Source organism: Pygoscelis adeliae, unplaced genomic scaffold, assembly GCF_000699105.1.
Source record: "Pygoscelis adeliae isolate BGI_AS28 unplaced genomic scaffold, ASM69910v1 Scaffold342, whole genome shotgun sequence".
Lineage (NCBI taxonomy): Eukaryota > Metazoa > Chordata > Aves > Sphenisciformes > Spheniscidae > Pygoscelis > Pygoscelis adeliae.
Window position 1 is genome coordinate 1,397,335 of NW_008824437.1, and position 21,359 is coordinate 1,418,693.

The following is a 21,359-nucleotide window of genomic DNA, read 5'->3' on the forward strand; positions in this document are numbered from 1 at the left end:
GGCTTCCACAAACTGCTTAAATACCTTTTTTATTCCCTTACCTAAGCTCCAGAGGCTAAATGTGAGTAGACAGTTGCAGGAGGAAGGTGTGGAGGAGTTAGGGCTTTTGCACTTTTTTCTGCTTTGTCTTTCGTATGGGTCAGTCTGGTTTCTGGCCTCAGCCATTGACTTCTCCTTTAGCTCCCTGTCACTGGCTTTGCTACTGGTCCAGTCTATAAGTGGAAACAGCAGTTATTAGCCCAGCATCAGCTGTTAGAAAAGGCGCTTTGCTCCAACATAGTTCAGACGTCAAGAAATATTTCTACTTTTCCCAAAAGGACACATCCATCTCTATGGCACGCATGTCTACTTAGTCTCAGGCATGCTGCAAGCTCAATGCCTTTCTTATATTGGACTCATTTAGGAGGCAAACAGCAAGAAACATTGTTACCTTCTTCATTAATTCCACAGACCTCTGCACCACTCATTCTCGAGAGGGTTTAGCAAATATTACTGTTTATAAGTAAAAATACAACTCATAAATAATCTCTGAAACAAGTACCCGAATACATAGTTTCACACAAATACAAAATTTCCCACACTGAATATATTGCCTTATAAGTTGTATTTCCTGTTAAGCAGCATGGACAATAGGATCTGATTGGCATGTCTTCTACTGAAAGTTTATCCAGTGACTTCAGGTGATTTATACTTTCTTCCCCTGAAAGCTTTCTGGAAATGTAAGAGCTGTGTTTCAGCACCAGACTGCTACTATCTGTACAGACTGGTCTCCCCTAAGCCATGCTTTGTCTGAGGACTGTGCAAAAAACCAGCTCATTCGATAGCCACAGCATCTGCAGTCTTACTTTGGCTCTTGGGCTTCAGCTGAAAACATTTTCAATCTGAATGAAAAAAAAAAAAAAGGAAAAAAGAAAGCAAGACTTGAAATTGTTGCAAATAAGCAAGATCCTTCATCACAGGCAGCTGGCAAACCTATTTTATTTTGTTTGCACAAGAAAGGGGTTTAATTTCCTCAGGTTTCTGGATTCTCTTCAACTTTCTATTCTCTTTCCTATGTTCATACATACTTTCAGGATTTTACTTGTTAATATTGAATTCTTAATTGCCGACATCCAAATCACTGTATGAGAAACAAGAAATCTTGGTGGCATCTGAAATGGGGAAATAATATAATACACATTTTGCAGGTGGAGAAACCGAGACACAGTTACTGAATTTTTCAGTGCCTTGAGCTTGCTCTGCTTTGGGAAGAGGAAACAGAATCAAATGGACACAGGGTATTTAAAGGTTTCAGCCCTGACCTAGTTCTGCTCGGCTCCACTGCACTGAGGAATCAGGCCAACCCTGGCCATCCTTGAACAATTTTATCTTGCCTGAATCCTTTTATTCCCAGGCGTCCTCCTGTTCCTCAAAAGCACGACTGATATATCTATATGTGATATGCACACTGTTCTACCCTGTACACCTTGAATCTGGGTGTGGACTATGCAGGTCAATTTTTTAAAATTGTAAGTGTAGCTGGCACCTACTTATGGGCAGCTTATATCTGAAACTGCCACAGATGTAATCCTGGGTAGCAAAGTTCATGACTTATTTTTCCTGCTCTATCTCATTTGCAAATATATTAATCTGTAGAAAGAAAATGGAATATTTATGCAGTAAAGAGCTATTGCTTCCATAATATGTTTAGTAAAAGAATACTAGTTGTTTTTTTTTTTTTCTCTAAGAACTCTTGCATAACTGGATGATTTTTCCTCTGAATTTTCTTTTATTTGTTACTGTTTGTTATGTATCTACAAAGATAAACTTCCACTTTGACATGCCATTCTCCTGAGCTACCAGCAGAGAAGTCACATAAGAAAAACCTGACTATTTCTGAGTCAAACTTTCAAACAAACCCCCCCAAAGCAACCCCCCCTAAAACCCCACCCAAAACTAAATAAATAGCACCACATGACTTTGCCTGCTTTGAAGTTTTATAGCAACTAAGGGTGTTCAGGACAAATGAACCAGCATTTTCCAGCAATTACAATGATTAAAAATTTTAACCAGATTCCCCCTCTGTTTGGCATCTAGGGAGAGATATCTGTTTCCATTACAAATTATATTCTAATAAATCTTATCTGTTTCACACAAGAAGCTCAGAACATGGGGAGAAACTTTTTAGCAGGGCCTATTGTGATAAGACAAGGGGTAATGGTTTTAAACTAAAAGGGGTAGATTTAGACTAGAGATAAGGAAGAAATTTTTTACGCTGAGGGTGGTGAAACACTGGCCCAGGTTGCCCAGGGAGGTGGTGGATGCCCCATCCCTGGAAACATTCCAGGTCAGGTTGGACGGGGCTCTGAGCAAGCTGATGTAGTTGAAGATATCCCTGCCCACGGCAGGGGGGTTGGACTAGATGACCTTTAGAGGTCCCTTCCAACCCAAAATATTCTATGATTCTATGACAATATTTTACAGTCACTGATTATAACCTTAGTGAAACTCCTTGTGTAACAGAGAAACATGTCTAGGGGAGCACAACTGTAATTATCTACACATTATTCTCAAAAATAAATAACAGATCATCCATGTATCATATGGCCACATGCCAGCAGTAATTTGCCAAAAGATATATATTAATGTTTTGAGTTAAAACAGTGAGGGAATTCAGTGCTGTGCATTGCATCTTTCCTGATCTGTGGGAGTTAGAAGGAAGTCCTTGGTGAAATGCAAACGGTGCTGTCAGTGGAGGATGTGGGGGTTTGATTCTGAAGTGTGTTATTTCTATAGGACTTACTTATGTTTTTCATTTTTAAAATCAGTAATATTTTATGCATAAGGGACTGAGGGAAAAAGAAGTGATTTCTGCATAGGATCTGGCCTAAATGGGATGCAAGTTCATTTCCTGAACTTCCACTCCTGGTTCAGTCACAAGATTATAATTTCTTGTCATTAGAAATGTGAAGATTGGGGGTGGGGTGGGGGTTGTTTGTTTTTTTACAGTTTGACCATTTCATATCATGCAAGATAGGTTTTTCCCAAGCAAGATTCAGAAGATCCCAATCTGTTAGGTTTTTTGCCCCATTCTAGTGAAATCTACAATTCATGAAGAAATTGTTTTGCTTACCAAAGAAAAAAAAGGTCTTCATTTTGAAAAAAGTTAATGAAAAATCAAAAAAAAAGGTTATTTCATTTTGGGGCCATTTAATCTCAAAGGTAGTATTATATTTTATTAAACCGGCCTAAAACATTTATTCTGAATTACTTCAATAACACATCTGAATTAACATTTATCAAGGCCAATCCATTTCTTATGCTAGGGAACTGCCATCTGGTTAAAGAATTGTCTACAGAAGATATAAACCAGGGAATGATTATCTAATATTTTGCACAATACAAAAACTAAAAGGTGCCACATTCAATTCTCCAGCAGCAGGTTCAAAACAAACAGAAAGCGCAGCATGTATTACAACGTGCAATTCATTCCAAAAGATGCTACAGAGGCCAAAAGTATAAATCAAAAAGGCATGGACACAAATTCATGGAAGATAACCATGACTGCTGGAAATAATTGCCTGAATATAACCTCTGAGTCAGAAAGTTCTTAAATTTTGATTGCTGGTATCTTGCAGGTTATACCATAGGAAAAATCTGGGCTTTTCAAGGCAGCTTACTATAGTATGTGTCCATAGATGGCTGCTATAAGAACTACGAGACTCCGCTGAAGGATAAAGACATCTCATGGATAAGGTCATCAAAAGAACAGCTCAAAAAAAAAAAAAAAATGTTTCTTTCACTGGAAATATTAATAATTCTGCACACATGTCCATTCTCTCTGACAGGCACACATTACCTCTTTTGACTTTTTTTATCCTGACTCCAAATAAAACCTAAGGTTAACATACAGGGTGAGGATCTAAATGTTGATATTAAATCAATGCTATTAAAACGTAGTCCAAATGGACACGTAAATGACGAAGGTTCAAGATTCATGCAAATGAGCATGGTTGCAGGAATAATAGGAAAAAATAAATACAGAAAACAAAATTTGATGTAGCAAATTAACCTGTTATTGCTAATAAAAATTGTCTTCAAGTATTATGTGCTTCAGAAAGCATTAGAGGAACCTCGACAGTTTGTAAGCCTTCCAGTTAAACTTTCCCTCAAAAGACAGATGTAATTTTGGCAGGTTTCCCAAAAAAGGTTTTTGTTTTATAGTGGTATGTGAAATCAATTTCCATAAAACCAACAGATTAAAATCCCTTCTCTGCTGTAAAAGAAAAAGATAAATAAATTAAAAAGGCATTAAAAAGTGCTTTTCTCTCCCTTAAAACCTTTGAAAGCTTTGCTAATATTCAAATGAGGAGTTTCTCTCTCTGATACCACAGCAATAATTTTTTATTTCTGCTTCTTGAGCCTTTCCAGCAGATCAGGGCAGACAACATCATCCAATAACAGCTGAAATTATTCAGAGCAGTGTTTATCTCTTGGCTGTTTGTAATTGCTTTAGTTTATTTATTTTTTTTTATCTTAAATGTCGCATGTAGGAAATACATGGATAGACTTCATGCTGCTTAGAAGCAGCCAGCTGGAAATTTCTTGGATCACATAAATTAATACATACATAAGCAAGGCCAAATATATACTAAGGTCTTCTACACCATCCTCCCCATCGCGGGATGTCCTTTTTGTCAGTATATGAATGCTAGGGGATATATAACAAATGGCAGTTTTGTCTTAGAGGCGAGGCAGGGATTTGTGATTAACCTTCTGAAACTGGCCCAATTCCTAATCTTGCTTGAGATTCTTTTTCTCATGTTGCACACATCACTGAGTTTCCCCGCACATCAGAACCTCACCTGTTATTTGGGTGATAACAGGTATTGCTGCACCTCTCTTTTGTCTCGTATCCTTAGCATAAGCATCCTTTCTTTTGTTGTGTGTTTCTGTACAGCAGTCAGGACCCTTGTCTGTCCCTAAAAACTGAATTAGATGTAGATAGCCATGAATTATGGCTGATTTGAGCTAACATGGCCACATGATACACATCTACACAGAGGAATAACCTCAGATTGGAAAGTTTTGGCAGAAGGAATGGCACTGCCCCGTGGCTTTTAGTTCTGACACATTATGGTTGTAAAATATTTTTTGTGCTCCCCATCTTGGAAGTTTTTGTTCCTCCATTGAGACCAGGTCTCCTGGGTATGATGTAATTTGGGATGCCTGGATGGGCATCAAGTGCTTGTAGATGGTTATCCCAGTCTGAAAGCTGTGGTACAAACTCAGTGGCATTACCTCTGCCCTGACTATGAACAGCAAACGAGTTTTTCTTTTTTCTCTGCAGTTCATTATTTCAATTCCGCCTTTGCCTACATGCTTTTTAAGAACACTTGTGGTTGCTTGCATCGCCATTTAGATTCAGTAATTTGGCTCATTGTATTCGCCACAAGTAGCCTGATTTCTCTCTTGAAATCCTGATGTAGTTTATGTACATGTTATCACAGGGACTAACAGTGGGGTTTATTTCATCTAACTTCAGTTGTTTATGAGGCAGTCATCCTAGCCTCTCTTTATAGTCCACAATAAGAAATAAGCACTTTGAGGGTGAAATTCATCTGACCTATCTGATGTCACTACTTCAGAAAGAGATGACTCATACCCTGGAAATGCTGATTCCTCTCCAGCAACTATAAAGGCAGCCTACATCATTAACTGGGATGTAGACATTTACTCAGATTAATCCAGAATAAGAGCCCTAGCTATGCATCGGGACTCTGGTGGGCTCGATGCTGAGTAAACGCCAAACAAGATGTTCCACCCTTAATGGGTTCATGCTATAAGATAGGAGACATACAGATACAGTCAGAAGGGAACACTCTGACCATAATAGTCAGCACTGAGAGGTAATGACCTCAGCACTAGAACAACTTAAATTCTATCAAGCTTTTGAGGAAGGATTTGGATAACAGCAAATTCATGTTGCACATGGGTATGGGAGAACACATCCCAAATGAATGGACTGCTCCCAGCAAAAGGAAATGCATGTTTTGGGCTGAAGTCTTGTCATGTTGATGCTGGAAGCTTATGTCATGGGACCATGAGAAGTGGGAAATAAACTTACAATCCATAATAAAAGATTGGGATGAGCTATAAAGGATATTGATAGTAAAGAGAAATCATGCACAATTCAAAGAGAAGGGTGATACTGTTAAAGCCAGAGAGAGAGATGTTGAATCAATCAAGATGCAAGCTGATGAGAAGCTGGATAAGAGTATTATCTATGGGGATTGTTAAGATGTTATGCTGGAAAAAGATCTGTAAGAGAGCAGAGAAAGTACTGAGTTAAACACTCAAGCCACTGGACTGAATGCCAAGAAAGCAAGCTCCATTCACATCATTTGAGCTAGTGCATACTGGACAATGTTCATTTCGAAAGGAAAACGTGGACTTACAGTGCCAGCTTGAAATAAATAAAAGCAAAAACTAACAAGAACAACAACAAAACCAAAACTGCAAACATATTCTAAGGAAGGAAATAGCACTGGGACAGCAATGACTCTTCTTTAACAATACTTCTCTGATTATTTTTCTTCTCAATTTTTCTTCTTTTAGTTTTGCTCGTCCAGGGAAAGGTTCATGGCTTGGTAAAGGCAACCTGGAGGCGGGACCAGACCAGTCCAGTATGTCATTAGAAAATCTAGTGTTTGGAGCTGGCTACTGTAAACCCACTTCTTCAGAGGTAAGGAGGATGAACGATGATGTCTTACTTCCATTTGGTCACACAGAGTGTCCACATTATCTGTGAAGAACATGCCCTGGTTTATACTGCTAGTAGAGGGATTTTGTTAAGAAGAACCCTTCCAACATTTCTGCCCAAACCACCTGGCACCTGGATACACAGTTCCTGGGTGTTCAGCCCCCACCTATATGAACCATTTCAGAAAAATTCAAGATGTATGGATATATCCCTGATTGCCAATGACACTTTTAAGGCAGGATTCACTTGACCAGTTGTCTACTGTAAGGTGAAACTAATTATTCAGTAAAAGATCCTTGCTTTCAGGTCCTATGTTCGACAGCCAGAGGACTTGAGTCATTAAGAATGTTGTGAAGGAAGGGCTTGTGTCTGGAGTACTGAGTATTGTGTGTGTTGGTGACGGGGTGTTACGCACATTGCAGGTCCCACAGTTAGTGTATGCCTTTGACCTTATTACTTACTGCAGGTGAAGAGGAAAAATTGTTGTGCAATTTTTAGTACAAAGTTGTTTGTTTGGAAAATGATTAATTGGGGTATTTTTGTTTTGTTTTGTTTTGTTTTTTTAAGTGCTAGCTTTGAAGTGGTTTTTGTCAGAAACATTTCCTCAGATCTAGAAACTCAACCCAGAATACTGGAATCATTAACTTGTTAGGAAACCCTGATTCAAGGGTTCTGATTAACCTGCTGCCCTCAGCATCCCTCAACCTTTCCTGTCAAAGCTGTTCTGTTCTGTATAAATATTAAAAATATGCTAGCCTGGAGCGGCTGGTGCAGAAGAACTACCAGGGAATTAACTCAGACTGAGAGAATGTTTGGCCTGAGGCTGCTATCTGAACCATCGGGTCATTGTATGCTTTTGGCAAACAAACTAACCTCAACCTCTGCTTCTCTGGTAGACACACGTAAGTTTAAATAACTGATTCAAGTGTTTGTAGACTAATCTTCGTATATCTCTACACCACACAAGAGAGAAGCTTCTTTGGAGAATCATTCCTAGTTTTCATTATCCTCTGCACAAAACTCTATTTTAAGAAGATAAATGGAAAGACTAACTCTCCACTCCCATTTTTCCTTTTACTCTCCATGGAAAAATCTTAGTCTGCTGTGATTAGGAAACCTTATTTTCTTCCCAAATGTTTTCCTTAGCTGCAAACTTTATTTTCTACCTATCTCTGTTGACTAACCTTCTTTGATTATAGGCTTTTTTTTTCTTCTTCTTTTTTTTTTTTTTTAAATGACAGCATAATTATTATCCTAGCAGGTGACCTATTGAATACCAAAATGAAAGCACTCTATCACGAACAGGCTTTAGCACTCTGTTACACTGCAGGTCATTCGAACGTCAAGCACCAAATAATCATAAATATAATGCTGCACACTCCACATCCACATGGTCAGATGTGCATTTGCTTAGCTTCAGAAACCTCTATAACTCATGACATCTGTTCTTGATCTAAGCATTTTAATTTAATAGACTGTGATGGCCTTTTTGCATATGCTATCCATGATGTATGATAATGAGCAAAGACTATTTCTCTTGGTTTAATGTAAAAGAATAAATAATTCAGAGCTAGAAAAGAAACTACTGTGGGGGTAAACCTAACTCCAAGTGAGAGCCTTGTGACTGACTGCTGGTTTATGTGGGAGTTTATATCAAGCCATAAGGGATTGAAGGAAGAGGAGTAATATTATTTCTTACAGTGCTGTAATGCTTGACACTGGGCCAAGTTTACTTCCCTTTACAAATTTGTAATTCCAGGTTGTTTGAATGTTTGTTAAATGTAACTTCAACTGGACTATAGATATGTCCAGGTTTGGGGAATTTTGCAATCACCAGCAGCGGGCATGAGAATGGATCCTACCCTTTTCATTAGATGAAAACTGCAGACCTCTCTACTCACTTTATATATATTTTTGGTTCGACCTTGCCTACTGCATGTCCAAATTAGTAACTATTGGATACCTTAACTCAATATATACCACACTTTTGTTTGTTTGTTTGTTTGTAAGCTACTCTGATTTGATGCAACTGGTTAAATCTAGGCTAGAACAATTAACATATCTTGTCTTCCACAGCAGACAAAGCTTCACTGGGCAGCAGGACATGGGAAAATGAATTTTAAAGAGACTTTGGTTAGTTCCTTTCTATGTCATAAAATGCTGTGGAACAGTTAATGTTGGTCTATCCTGGTTTTTGTTTTGTTTTGCTTTCATCTCTGCAAAACTGAGTTTGGATCCTTCTACTTTTTATGCACATTTCTGTGTTTTCCTTGATCTGAGAAGTCTCTAGGCTTAAGCTCTTAAGATGCATCTCCTGGGCAAGGGTCTTCTGTCTGATGTCTTTTCTAGGGAACTGAATCTGATTATTCAGTTCTCTGTAAGACTGCAAACAATTGAGACTTTCCTTATTTGAGGTTTACCTATTGTGAATAAAGCAAAAAGAGCTTTTACCCTGCCCTGGTTGCAGCCAGATTATTTTTCCAGAATATTTCCATTTGAGCAGAAGCTTGTAATGAGTAGGAACTCTAAATCATTCCTACTGCACCCTCTTCCTTAAGTCTAGGAGCTGCATAGCTTAAAACCCTAGGAAATCAGTGGTTCACTGTGTCTAAGGCACTTAGTAACTCCACAATTTGTTCATTTTCATAGGTTTGGCATAAATTCTACAAAGTTATGAAGAAGATTTGCTCATAAAAGTAAACTTTGCCCTCACTAGTGCCATCATACACAGTAGATGGACTAACGGCATGGTGTGCTGGGTTTATGTGGCAAGGTTTTGTTAGCGGAGGGGGATGGGAGCAGGGGTGGCTTCTGTGAGAAGACAGCAAAAGCTGCACCCATGTTGGACAGAGCCATTTCCAGCTGGCTCCAGGATGGACCTACCGCTGGCCAAAACTGCGCCCATGAGCGACGTCGGTAGCACCTCTATGATAACATTTAAGAAAGGGTAAAAAATACTGTGCAACAGCTGTAAGAAAAAGTAGTAAAATAATGTGAGAAAAAAATAAGCAGGCACCAAGGTCAGTGAAGAAGGAAGAGAGGAGGTGCTCCAGGTGCCAGAGCAGACATTCCCCTTCAGCCTGTGGTGAAGACCACGGTGACGCAGGTTGTCCCACTGCAGCCCGTGGAGAACGCCACGCAAGAGCAGGTGGCTCTGCCCTGAAGGAAGCTGGTTTTAGATTTGTTCTTATTTCTCATTCTACTCTGTTTAATTGGTAATAAATTAAATTAATTTCCCCAAATAGAGTCTGTTTTGGTCATGATGGTAATTGGTAAGTAATCTCCCTGTCTCTCTTGACCCATGAGCTTTTTGTTGTATTTTTCTCTCTCTGTCCTGTTGGGGAAGGGGAGTGATAGAGTGGCTTGGTGGGCACCTGGAAGCCAGCCAAGGTCAACCCACCACACATGGTTCAGACAAGATTTGAACACATAGCTTCAGTAGAGTAGTGGCTGGATTTACAGTAGTGCTAAGCCCTCAGGAAAGCCAGAATTGTACTGAAATCTGATGTTAATACTACTAAGTCATGTTGTCCAGACATCTCTTGAATACAAAGTAGAGGACTCTTATCTTGACATATCATCTCTAGGTCATACATCCCATTTTACCTCTTCCTTCCTCATAAAACATGGGTGCATCAGAGAGCTAATCTTTTTAGGCCCATAGATTGACTGTGGAAGTTCTCATCTAGTTTATGTAGTTGATTTGCTTTTTTCTTACTGAAAATGCAAGTAACTGCCTTCATTTCTAAGAAAGTCTGTATCAATCATCAGCTCCTCTTGCCACTTCCTGAGCTAATCTTCTGTGTTTGGGCTGCTGAGGTGCCACTGCTTAATGATAGATCCTGAAGGCTCCTCGTTCTGCACTTCTTACTTCTCACTGAGGAGACTAATTAAATGCCAGCGGCTTTGGACTGTACATGTGCATTTTCCCTAGCTCTCCCCAAGTGACTTCAGAACACCACTGACAGTTTCCTCTTTTCCTAGCTTAGCTGAGTAGTTATAATATTTAATCCTATTTAAACCTTGGTGGTTTTTTTTAAGTCTTCCACTCTCTTCCCAGTCATCTACCCAGCAAACAGGGATCTTCCCTTTCTCCATTCCTCCTTCCCTCCCTCTCTATTATTTTCTCTCTATCTATATTGCACTTTTCCTTTCAAGCAAAATTAAGACAACAAAGATATTTCTTATTGAAATAAGAAATTTTTGTTGTCAGATAAATATGAAGGAATATGCTTTTGTGGTCAAAAAACTAGTAGAGAGCAATCTACAGAATAAGAAAACGTGCTTGTACTTTCTCAAGCTCTCTTCAGCCCATAACTTGTACTCACAGGGAATATATATCACAGTAGATTAACATTATGTTCAAAATAGGATCATATCTACTGCAGGCTTGGGAGACCTAGTGGGATGAAACAGAGTCATGAGCTGTGTGTGACTGGCTTCCCTCAGGGGCATCTGAATTCCCCTCTGGGTCTGCTAAATTGCTTTTCTCTGTGAGGAAGTTCAAGGGGTTGTTTTGGATGTTACAAGGTCTGTATCTGAACGTCACACTGACTCATGCTTTCAGGTGATCTCAGCAGCTGTTAAGAGCTGGACACCGAAAAATATCTGCAGATCCTACATCTACAATAAAATAAAAAGAAAATGTTCCTTGCAGAACTGAAAATTGAATGGTCACTTACACTTCAGGAGTTTTATGCCTTACTCTGAACCATAGACCACTTCTGTATCCACTGTTGTCAGGCTGTTTTAATATCTTTGTAATATTGTGCATTGCATGCCTGCTGTGTTATAATCAAGTTGAGTCAATGACATACTGGGGGTTATTAATAAACCGTACTCACAGTAATCTTATTTTCATTTGGATAGCAGTTGTGCTGCAGATAAATTGACTTCTAAGTAATCAGATTGATTAATCACATGACTTCCCATTAGTAAGGCACTGGTGTTTGATAAGAAGTGTTCTTCTTCCATCTAGCACTGATGTAGCTATCCCAAAATACATAAAGTTTATGCCTGGCATAATACAAGAACTAGGAGTGTCATTCAAATAAAATTGCATTGATAGTAAGAGTTCTTTTCCACAGACAGTTTGTTAATATTTTCATCTTTTCAGCAACATATGAAAAACCTAGGCTGTTTCGGCCTGACGCCAAAACATTACTCATACCCACATTTTTATGTCACATAGGAGTCATCTGTGTTTTATTCTTTTCTTCTGTATAGTTATGGCTCTTTGGCCATGATACTTTTTCAGCTCTTGAGAAAGGAAGGTGGTGCATTAGAGAATAGTCCATGTAGGATCCATTGTGGGAATTGTAGTATGCCCTGAAATCCCAGTTTAGCTGGGAGAAGAGGAATACATAGCTGACAACTTCATTCCTCTTCAGACATAGGAACCTTTATGTAGAGATTCCTGTTATCCTTTTTTGTATTTATTGGCACAGCAGCCATCTTTCTAACTTAATTCCATTTTTCCTTTTTTTTTTTTTTTTTTTTCAGGGCATCTGCTGTGTCCTGAGCCCAAAACAAAATTGTATGAGAAAGACAGAGTGTTGTAGTTTAACTGGGCAGGCAATTAAACACCACACAGCCGTTCGCTCACTCCCCGCCCCGCAGTGGGATGGGGAAGAGAATCGGAGGAAAAAAAGTAAAATAATAATAATAATAATAATAATAATAATAATAATAATAATGATGATGATGATAAAAAATATATATAAAATAGGTGATGCTTAATGCAATTGCTCACCACCCGCCAACCAATGCCCAGCCAGTTCCTGAGCAGCGATCGCTGCCCCTCGGCGAACTCCCCCCAGTTTATGTACTGAGCATGGCATCACATGGTATGGAATGTCCCTTTGGCCAGTTTGGGTCAGCTGTCCTGGCTGTGCCCCCTCCCAGCTTCTCGCTGGCAGGACATGAGAAGCTGAAAAGTCCTTGACTAGTGTAAACACTATTCAGCAACAACTAAAACATCAGTGTGTTATCAACATTATTCTCATCCGAAATCCAAAACACAGCACTGTACCAGCTACTAGGAAGAAAATGAACTCTATCCCAGATGAAACCAGGACAGAGAGAAAGAGAGACGGAGGGAGGGAACAAGGAAGGCTGAGGGAGAGGGTTCCTGGTGAGGGAAGGCAAGGCAAGGCAAGGCAAGGCAAGGAAAAAAAAAAGGTGTTAGGTTTGCAAAAGAACTAAAACTTTGCAAAAGACTAAAACTCCACTGTTTCCTTTTAAAGGAAGAACAACGTATATTTTTCTCTTTTTTTCCCTTTGAAACTAAGAGAGGATCTCCATCTCCTGCTAGAAATAAAGGGACCTGATGTGGGCTGTGAAGTTGCCAGAACTTTTTGTAATTTTTTTTTTTCTTAACTGTGTACCAAGGGAGATGTTTTACAAACAATGCCTGATTACTTACAAACTTAAGGCATAGTTAAGATTCTGATTATACCAATTTAGAAGTTGAGTATGTAAGATAGCTGGTATATATTATTTAACGTTTAAAAAATAATGATTTTTTTAAAAAAACAACGAGTATTTAAAATAGCTTTTACTTATAATTACTCCATATAGCTAATCCAGACTGCAGAAGTGTAGTTTACATCAGAATTTCAACCTGAAATGTTAATTTTACGTGGAAACGGCTTTACTTTTTGGTCTCAGACTTCTCTGCTTTGGTGTGAGTATGGTATGGAAAGTACATCTTTCATGTGTTAGCATGTATTTGTAATGGGTGGTTTTAAAGGAACAGGATTCTTTCAGTGTCTTGCTTATGCAAATGGTGATTAGTTGTGATTGAGACTCCAGCAGATGTCCAATGCATAAGCGTTCTGAAATAGTAAGAGAGCTGATATACTGTTCTTCATAAGGTGTAATGACAAGTATCTTTAATCAGTGTGTTCAGGGCACCATTTGTGATAATTACTGATGAAGTCTTTAATCTTTAGTTGCCTGAAGATAAATGGCTGATCATTAGAAAGAACTAAATTATTTCCTAGCTGTAGCAGAAAACATGGTAACTGATAATGTGGCAATAACTGGTTTCTTTAATCATTGGCATATTTCTTTTCTGTGGCTCTTTTTGATCTGGCATATGCAGGGTACAGCAAGGCAATGATCTGCATTATGGTAGAGTTCAAAACTGAGATTAATTTCAGATTAGGCCTGATGATGTTGAAAAAGCTTTGCAATCTTTTCACTGTGGGTGTTCAATGAAAATGTCATGAAATCGTCTGGAGATTCTTGTGAGACTCTAGACAGGACAGTGATGGAGTCTTCTGGAGAAAATCCTCAGGAATTTGTCATACTGGACTGGTAATTGGTTCCTTTTGAAAATCAATAGAATTTGCATAGGAAGTTCCATTTTTCATATCTTTTTTTTGCTATTTTTCTGCAATGCTTATGTATTGGAAAGAATCAGACTGTTGCATTCTCTTTACAAATCTCCCTGCTGCATTCTCTTTACAAATCTCCTCTCTGCATACCACTGTGAAAAAGTTGATCACATCTAGACTTGTATAACTGAAAAGAAGTTTTTAATAGCTAATTTAGAGTAGTTGGAGTAGAGTGGTAAAAGGCAAACTGAGCATGAAGAACTTATTTCTCTTTCACAGCTACTATTACAGTTATATACTGAAGAACTTATTTGGCTCCCATCACATTATTTTCTCACTTTAGGGCTGAAATCCACTGATGTGGTTTGTACAGTTATTCACTTGAAAGACATTATTTCAATGAACGTTTTCCCTTTCTACAGATTTTTACAGCACTGATTTTTGAGGAAGTTTATAGGAGGGGGCTTGGGACAGATGTTTCTTTCTTTCTTCCCTGAAGAGGAGTGCACAAGCAACAGAAACAGCCTTTCTGCTCTTCACTTTAGGAATAGGACTTGGCTGTTCTCTACCTTTTGAAAGAGTGCTCTATGTTTCAATTTTTCTTTCTTCTCAGTATTTTTTTCCCAGTGGTATTTTGTTGAAAAATTATCTTCATATGCCCTAAAGAACACTACAATAATTCCCACTGACTGATGATGAGAAAGGTCTTGAAAGGAGACCTAATCAACTCTCATAGCTTCCTAGCTGATGGCCTTTCCAACAGGAGCACAGATGCCAACAACAGCACAGTCGAGATCCATTATCTGGAAGCTAACCCTTTGCTATTGGCACGTGTCCCAGACAGCAGCTCGGGGACTGGGGAATGAGAAAAGAGATTCCCTCTTTTTCCAACCACTTTGTCTTGTTTTGTGGAAACAAGTCTTCAAGTGACAACAAGAGCCTGTACTACTGTTCAAAGCCATCATGTCAGTCATAATGACCCAAGAATCAGTTTCACAGCTAGTATGAGTTATAAGTTTTGGTGCAGTGCTTGGGATGAACACTTAGAAGCGCAGTCCCCATGACATCAGCTTGTGCACAAATGAATGCCCCTGCTCCAATGATCTCACAAGTTCTCTGATGATCAGACAAGTTTCAGCAGCCTGACAAACAGAAAAAAATGGGCTAAGAGAATAGAGATGGGTGAGTGTGTTATGATTCTCAAAAGTATTGCCAACAGAGGTGAATAATACTCTACAAAAGTTTAGCCAATATAGATAAAGCATTTTTTGAAGCTTCGTGGCAAGATCAGAATAATTTTAGAAGCTCTTCAGTACAAGAATAGGTTCTCCTGAAGTTGGTTTGACCTAATCACATATTCAGAGTCTGTACTGGAGTGTTTTGATGAATGGCAAAAGAAAAAAGTTTTTGGACAGAATTGGGTAATGCTTCAAGGAAGGTCTTTGCATAACCAAGAAAGATGTGTGAGTATTCAGACAGTTAGACATATGAATATTCGGGTCAGAATCTGGGTCTAAAGATTTATTTAGGGCAAGTTAGATACAGTGAGACGCATATGAGCTTACACTACTTCTTTGACTGGCATAAACCTTGAGAAATAAAGCTTCCAGTCGGTCGGGTTTTACAATAGTATTTACCCCTGCTGCTCCCAGATTCATAGTATGGTATTTGAATAGGCTCTGACACATTGATGCTGTCTGTGCACTCAGTCACTATATTATCCCAGGATAGCTGGGTGTGTCATGAAGTGTGAAGGAGCTGCAGTATCATTCATGTGTAGCCTCTGGTTTCTGGTAAGTCGGATAAAGCCAAGAGCCTATTCCCATCACTTTTCCTCCCTGTCAAGTTCATAGAAACATAGAATAGTTTGGGTTGGAAGGAACCTCTAAAGGTCATCTAGTCCAACCCCCCTGCCGTGGGCAGGGACATCTTCAATCAGATCAGGTTGCTCAGAGCCCCATCCAACCTGACCTGGAATGTTTCCAGGGATGGTGTATCCATTACCTCTCTGGGCAACCTGTGCCAGTGTTTCACCACTCTCAGTGTAAAAAATTTCTTCCTTATATCTAGTCTAAATCTACTCTCTTTTAGTTTAAAACCATTACCCTTTGTCCTATTGCTACAGGCCCTATTAAAAAGTCTGGCCCCATCTTTCTTATAAACTCCCTTTAAGTATTGAAAGGCTGCAATAAGGTCTCCCAAGATGTTCCCAAACTCTTTCCATGTGCAATAAAAAGCCATAAAGTCAGTTGAAGGCACTATATGTCCACTTTTTGATGACCCAAACCAAGAGTCATTATCAGGTTTTTGTTAGGTCTTGAAGCAATCTGCAATGTCTCTGTTCGAATTAGGTCTACCTGGCATTGGTAGACAGAGTTGGCTGATGAGAAGCAAGGGTGAAAGCCTGAACAGGACAGAGGGGTACCTCCAAAGCAGTGTTAACTCATGTTCCTGGGGGTGGTAAAGCACTGCTTCTGCTCTACGTATTGTGTTTCTTTTGTAAACAAATACAGTTTGACTCTCCAGAGCTGTCAGTCAAACCCTCTTTCTCCTCTACGGAACTCACTAGAAGTATTTTATTTAAAACCATAAAATGATGGCCTGCAGAATAAATGGTAAGCTACTCATGGCTCATGAAATTTGATTGTCTTTGAGTGTAAATTACTTGAGGGGTGCTATATGTACTATGTATAATACAGGAACTATCTACTGGGCTGGGAAAATGAACCTGTGAAAATGCAATACTTATGCAAATTTATCCAGCTCCAGCTATTCAAAAGGTCCCCATTTTGTTGCAGTAAATTATAGCAAATTAATATAATTGCCTTCAAGTAACATACCCAGGAAAGTTTCTGATTAGCCATTATTTCTGTTCCAGTATTAAAATAGAAATTGTGGATTTCTGAAGTGATAAAAAGGACTGTATATTGTTTTATAATTGGTTTTGCAATTTGATGTATGTTTGCATGCATGTCAAATGATTCATTGCCTGAGAGTGTCATAAGTGAAGACTTCAGGAATGCAGCATAATGACAGCATTAGACATTGAGCTGTTTTCTGACGGCAAAAGACGTAGAAACCGCATTCCCCCACATCAAAGAAAACAGACCAGCATTATAGCACCTAGGCCAAAGTGGAGCATTTCTTGTGCAGACTGATTGTTTGCTTGTAACCAGGGCTGTAAATTATTATTTTGGCATGTGATTGGTTGAAATACAGTAATACTCAAAAAAAAAACAGGTTTTGAAACATTGTGAAGAGAAAAATTCAACGGATCTCATTTGGTCACTTTGAAAACTTGAATTAACTGAGTGATAGAACTCTCTGCACCACAGAGTTATCTTCAGAAAAATAACTGGGAAAGGAATGGAAATTGATATGTCTTACTTGGTTTTACAAACCTCGGAGTAGGATCTTGCAAGAGATTGTCTGTTGATTATTTTTCACAATACAATACTGGACAAAATTCAGGTAACCTGAAAAATAGCATATTTAGAACCAATAAAAGGATTCTTTTTTTCTCCATTTTTATAGACCATAAGACAGCTGGTATAACACATTGCCAGAAGGTGCTTCTGTGAACTTTGTAGGATTTGCCACAATTGTGCAAAATGACAGCACCAACAATTCCTACAGTCCTTGTTCAGAAAGGATGGGAGCTGTGAGAGCTGTGGCATAAACCAATCTTTGGGCAATTTGAGGAAGACTTTGCCCGAAGGCATGCAATTTCTGAAGTTGTCAGGGCTTAGGTTTGGATTTTTTTTTTCTTTGTTTACTTCTGCCTCCTCAGTGAGTATTTGATACTTAACTATGATTGGTTGCAAAACGCAAGGCTTCTTGGACTTCTGTTTTGATCCAGTTTGACAGAGAAAAATATACAAATCAGCATATTTTGCTCACATGTTTGGGGAAAAATGAGAAGTCAGTTGTGAACCAAGTAGAAAGAGGGGGATATGCAAGAACACTTGTAAATAATAATAAAAAATAATAGTGCTATCAATAGAGACATGATTTCTTCCCACCTGCATATGACTCATAGGAACCTACTTGGTAACACTGTGGCTATGTAACAGACTGAAAGAAATAATAAAATAAAAAATCTGCCTTAGTAATGAAATGTCAAACTGCTTAAAAAAATAAACCCATAAATGTTGAAGTAATTTGTCACTGCCAAAAGACAACTAAATATTTCCTCTTTAGCCATTGTTTGACAGTGTTACTAATGTTTAAATTCACCAAGCTGAGAAAGAGATCAGAAAGTGTTATGGTTGTTCTAATTTTTATCTCCATTTGTGAAGAGAAAGCTAATTAACCAGCGTGCAGCAACTGCTCTGATTATAGAGATCTCCACACTGAATACTGGGCAAAGCTCTGAAACAAATAGATTTGGGTGGGCATGGTTGGCACCATATCCCTTCTTCCCTATGAGACTCTGTGTGATCAAGAACTAAAATGACCCACTGGGAAGGTATTTTCAGATAATACCTATTGTAAAAGTCATTTCAGAAGCCAAACCAGTGGGAGTAGAATGACAGCATTCAAAGTGATCTTGGCCACCTGCAGAAGTAGTCTGAAAAGCAAACGGTGCAATTAATAAACATCCTGTTCCTAGGCAGGAATGGCAACATATCACAAATCCCAAGAGGCTCATGTCCCTATACGCCTTTCTATTAAAATAATTCACAAGCCTTCTTGGTTTCTTGATGTCACAATGCAATGTTGCAAGACTGTAGATATGTGTTCTTCACAGTTAATACCAGTGGGTCTTGATTAGAGCAAAAGCTCAGGCCCTTAGATTGATAGGGAATATAGACAAATGCTGTAATGCACAGAGATCCTGTTTTGGTTTTGGTTTTGTTTGGTGTTTTTTTTTGGACTGGCCTCTTTGAGTTCTACGTTCCCCGAGAAAAGGAAATAACTCTTATTTTATATTGCATGATGCTTGAATAATGGTCCTCAGATTTTGCTTGTGGCAGCATCAAACTCATAAGGGTCTTTTCTGCAAAATGTGACCCGGAAATGAGGAAATTCATCACCTCATTTAAGTGGGACTTGCTTTTTGATAATATTTTTAGTATGCTTTATACACTTTTGTCCTGCCTGGTTCTTTATACATTCCTTTCTTTGGACAGGAGGATCCCTGTCTTTGCCTTTGAATCTTTCCTTCTGTACAAATGTCACACACTCATCTCAGTGATATCTGAGGAGCAAATACTATTTCTATTTCTAAGTCTTACACCAGTCATGAAAGAAGAGATACAGAAACAGAATACTACTTCTTGGAGTAACTAGCAATCCATCTCCTCCCATTTCTTATTACATATCTTCCAAAGTAAGACTCCAGTCTTATGTCTCCATCTGATTTCTCCTTCTCCTTTCCCATAGATCAGGATCCATGTCCACTTTGTCACCAAATTCCCCACTTGCTAGCTGTGGGCTCTTTTTGCCTCTGCTCAGATTATAGGTAATGCTGATACATAGTCAATAGGCTGCACCAATGAGCTCATCCTTCATTTCAAATACATTTCTCTAACTCAGGTTACTGCTATGTATAACTTGGGCATGATTTGTGTACCACCAGGGTCATAAGTACTAGAATTTCCTGGCTGATATCTTTTACCTAACCTCCAGATTTGGAACATAGCCTTCAAAATAAACAATTTTTCAGGCTGCAGTAACACTAAAAATCCATCCTTTATCTTATGACAAGTTGATGCTCCAGTGTTTGAAGTAATTAACTCTTCCTCCATTTATGGACATATTTGTAGCTGACTACAGTTTTATTTTAAGAGAGAAGCAGGATGCAGAGTGGTTGGGCTTTTTAGGCTTGAAATGGCAGCTTCATGTGCTACTGCCTCAAGGTCTTCACACAACTCAAGCACAGTTTATTGGGAAGTTTCACTGGACCCAAGCTAAGTTTTCATTGTCATGATCTGCTCCACAAAAATAGCGACCTTGGTTGCTATAGGTAGATTTCTTTAACAAGACTGCTGAGTTGATCCTGTGCTTAGTGGCAGGATATCAGTCAGGATTCTCTTCCTCTGATTCCAGTGATAATACTCCACCTTAAAAATAGGACTCATCAAATGTTTGATCACTGTGATATTGAATTTTGAGGCAACTTCTGTGAACATTTTGGAAGGGCAAAAAAGGAACCAAATTTCAGAAAGCCCAAATGGAGTAGCAGTGGGACAAGTGCAGTGCAACTTAAGTTATTTCTCAAAACTGAATGATGTGCAGAGGATGCAGTGTCAGCCTAGTTCTCCTCTTATATGTTGTAGCCCACTGTATGCCATTTTCCTAACAAGCGGGAGAGCCCAAATACTGTGGTCAGAGATAGGAAGGAGTAATACCATCGCTGAGTTCAGTCCACCACCTTTGTGGGAAACTGTGAAATAGGCATGTATTATAATAGGTTGGAATATATTTTCCATACGAACATCCTCTCTGCATCCTACTGTTTACTGTTCCCCAGCTTAAAAAATTTCTATGGCATCCTGTGCTATGTTACGTGATTCAGCACATGGCAATTTATCTAGTTTCACAATGTACAGATGAGTTTAAGGTATGTTATAATTTGTATCTGTAGCGCATTAAGAGGGTGTGCAAGGTCTGTTATGGTGCTTAAGTGACAAGTCTTGAAATGTGAAGCCACGATAATTAGCTAACTTGCAATCACTATTAAAAATGTCTTTAGAAAAAAAAAAAGAAAAAAAGAAGGGTGTTTCATTTCACTCTGAACAAGGAAATACTTTATTTCTAAGTTGACCTAATACGTTCTTTTTTTCCCAGTTTGGGCATCAAACTATAAAATTATTCCTGTAGCTCTAGTCATAATATAATAATAATTATTACTATTCAATTGTTCCTGTAGCTCTAGTCATATGTGAATAGAGATCCAAGCCTGAAGTCACTTTCTGTCTGGCAGTGACTGGGAGTATTTAATAGAGCCTGGCATTTCTAAATAGGAAGCTGTGGTCCTCACTGTTGCTTTTATTAAATAAAGAGCATTTCAGAGTCACCATTTGCTCTGGGTCTGTGCATCAGAAAGCAACACTGAACCAAGTAGTTCGGTGCATGCAGTATGATAGAAGTTCATTGTGTTTAATAGCGTACTGTGCCAAACACTATGAGAGAAATGGCATCTGCAAGAGAACTGGTTTTAACTAATTTGTTTGTCAGGTCCAAACTAACCCACATGCTCTGAAAAAGTGTCTTCAGTTGCCTCTTGTAGCAGCCATGGCCATACCCTCCTGCAGGGAACACTGTGAGGACAA

The 21,359-nt window shown here is 38.8% G+C and overlaps 1 protein-coding gene across 1 annotated transcript in view; it reads left to right on the top strand.

Annotated features, from left to right (window-relative positions):
- The window catches only part of FAM135B (family with sequence similarity 135, member B), a 156,530-nt gene that overhangs the window by 91,020 nt on the left and 44,151 nt on the right, over positions 1–21,359 (top strand). The window contains exon 6 of the mRNA XM_009320931.1: positions 6,598–6,724. Within this exon, the coding sequence (XP_009319206.1) occupies positions 6,598–6,724 (127 nt within the window). The remainder of the gene's footprint in view (positions 1–6,597; positions 6,725–21,359) is intronic.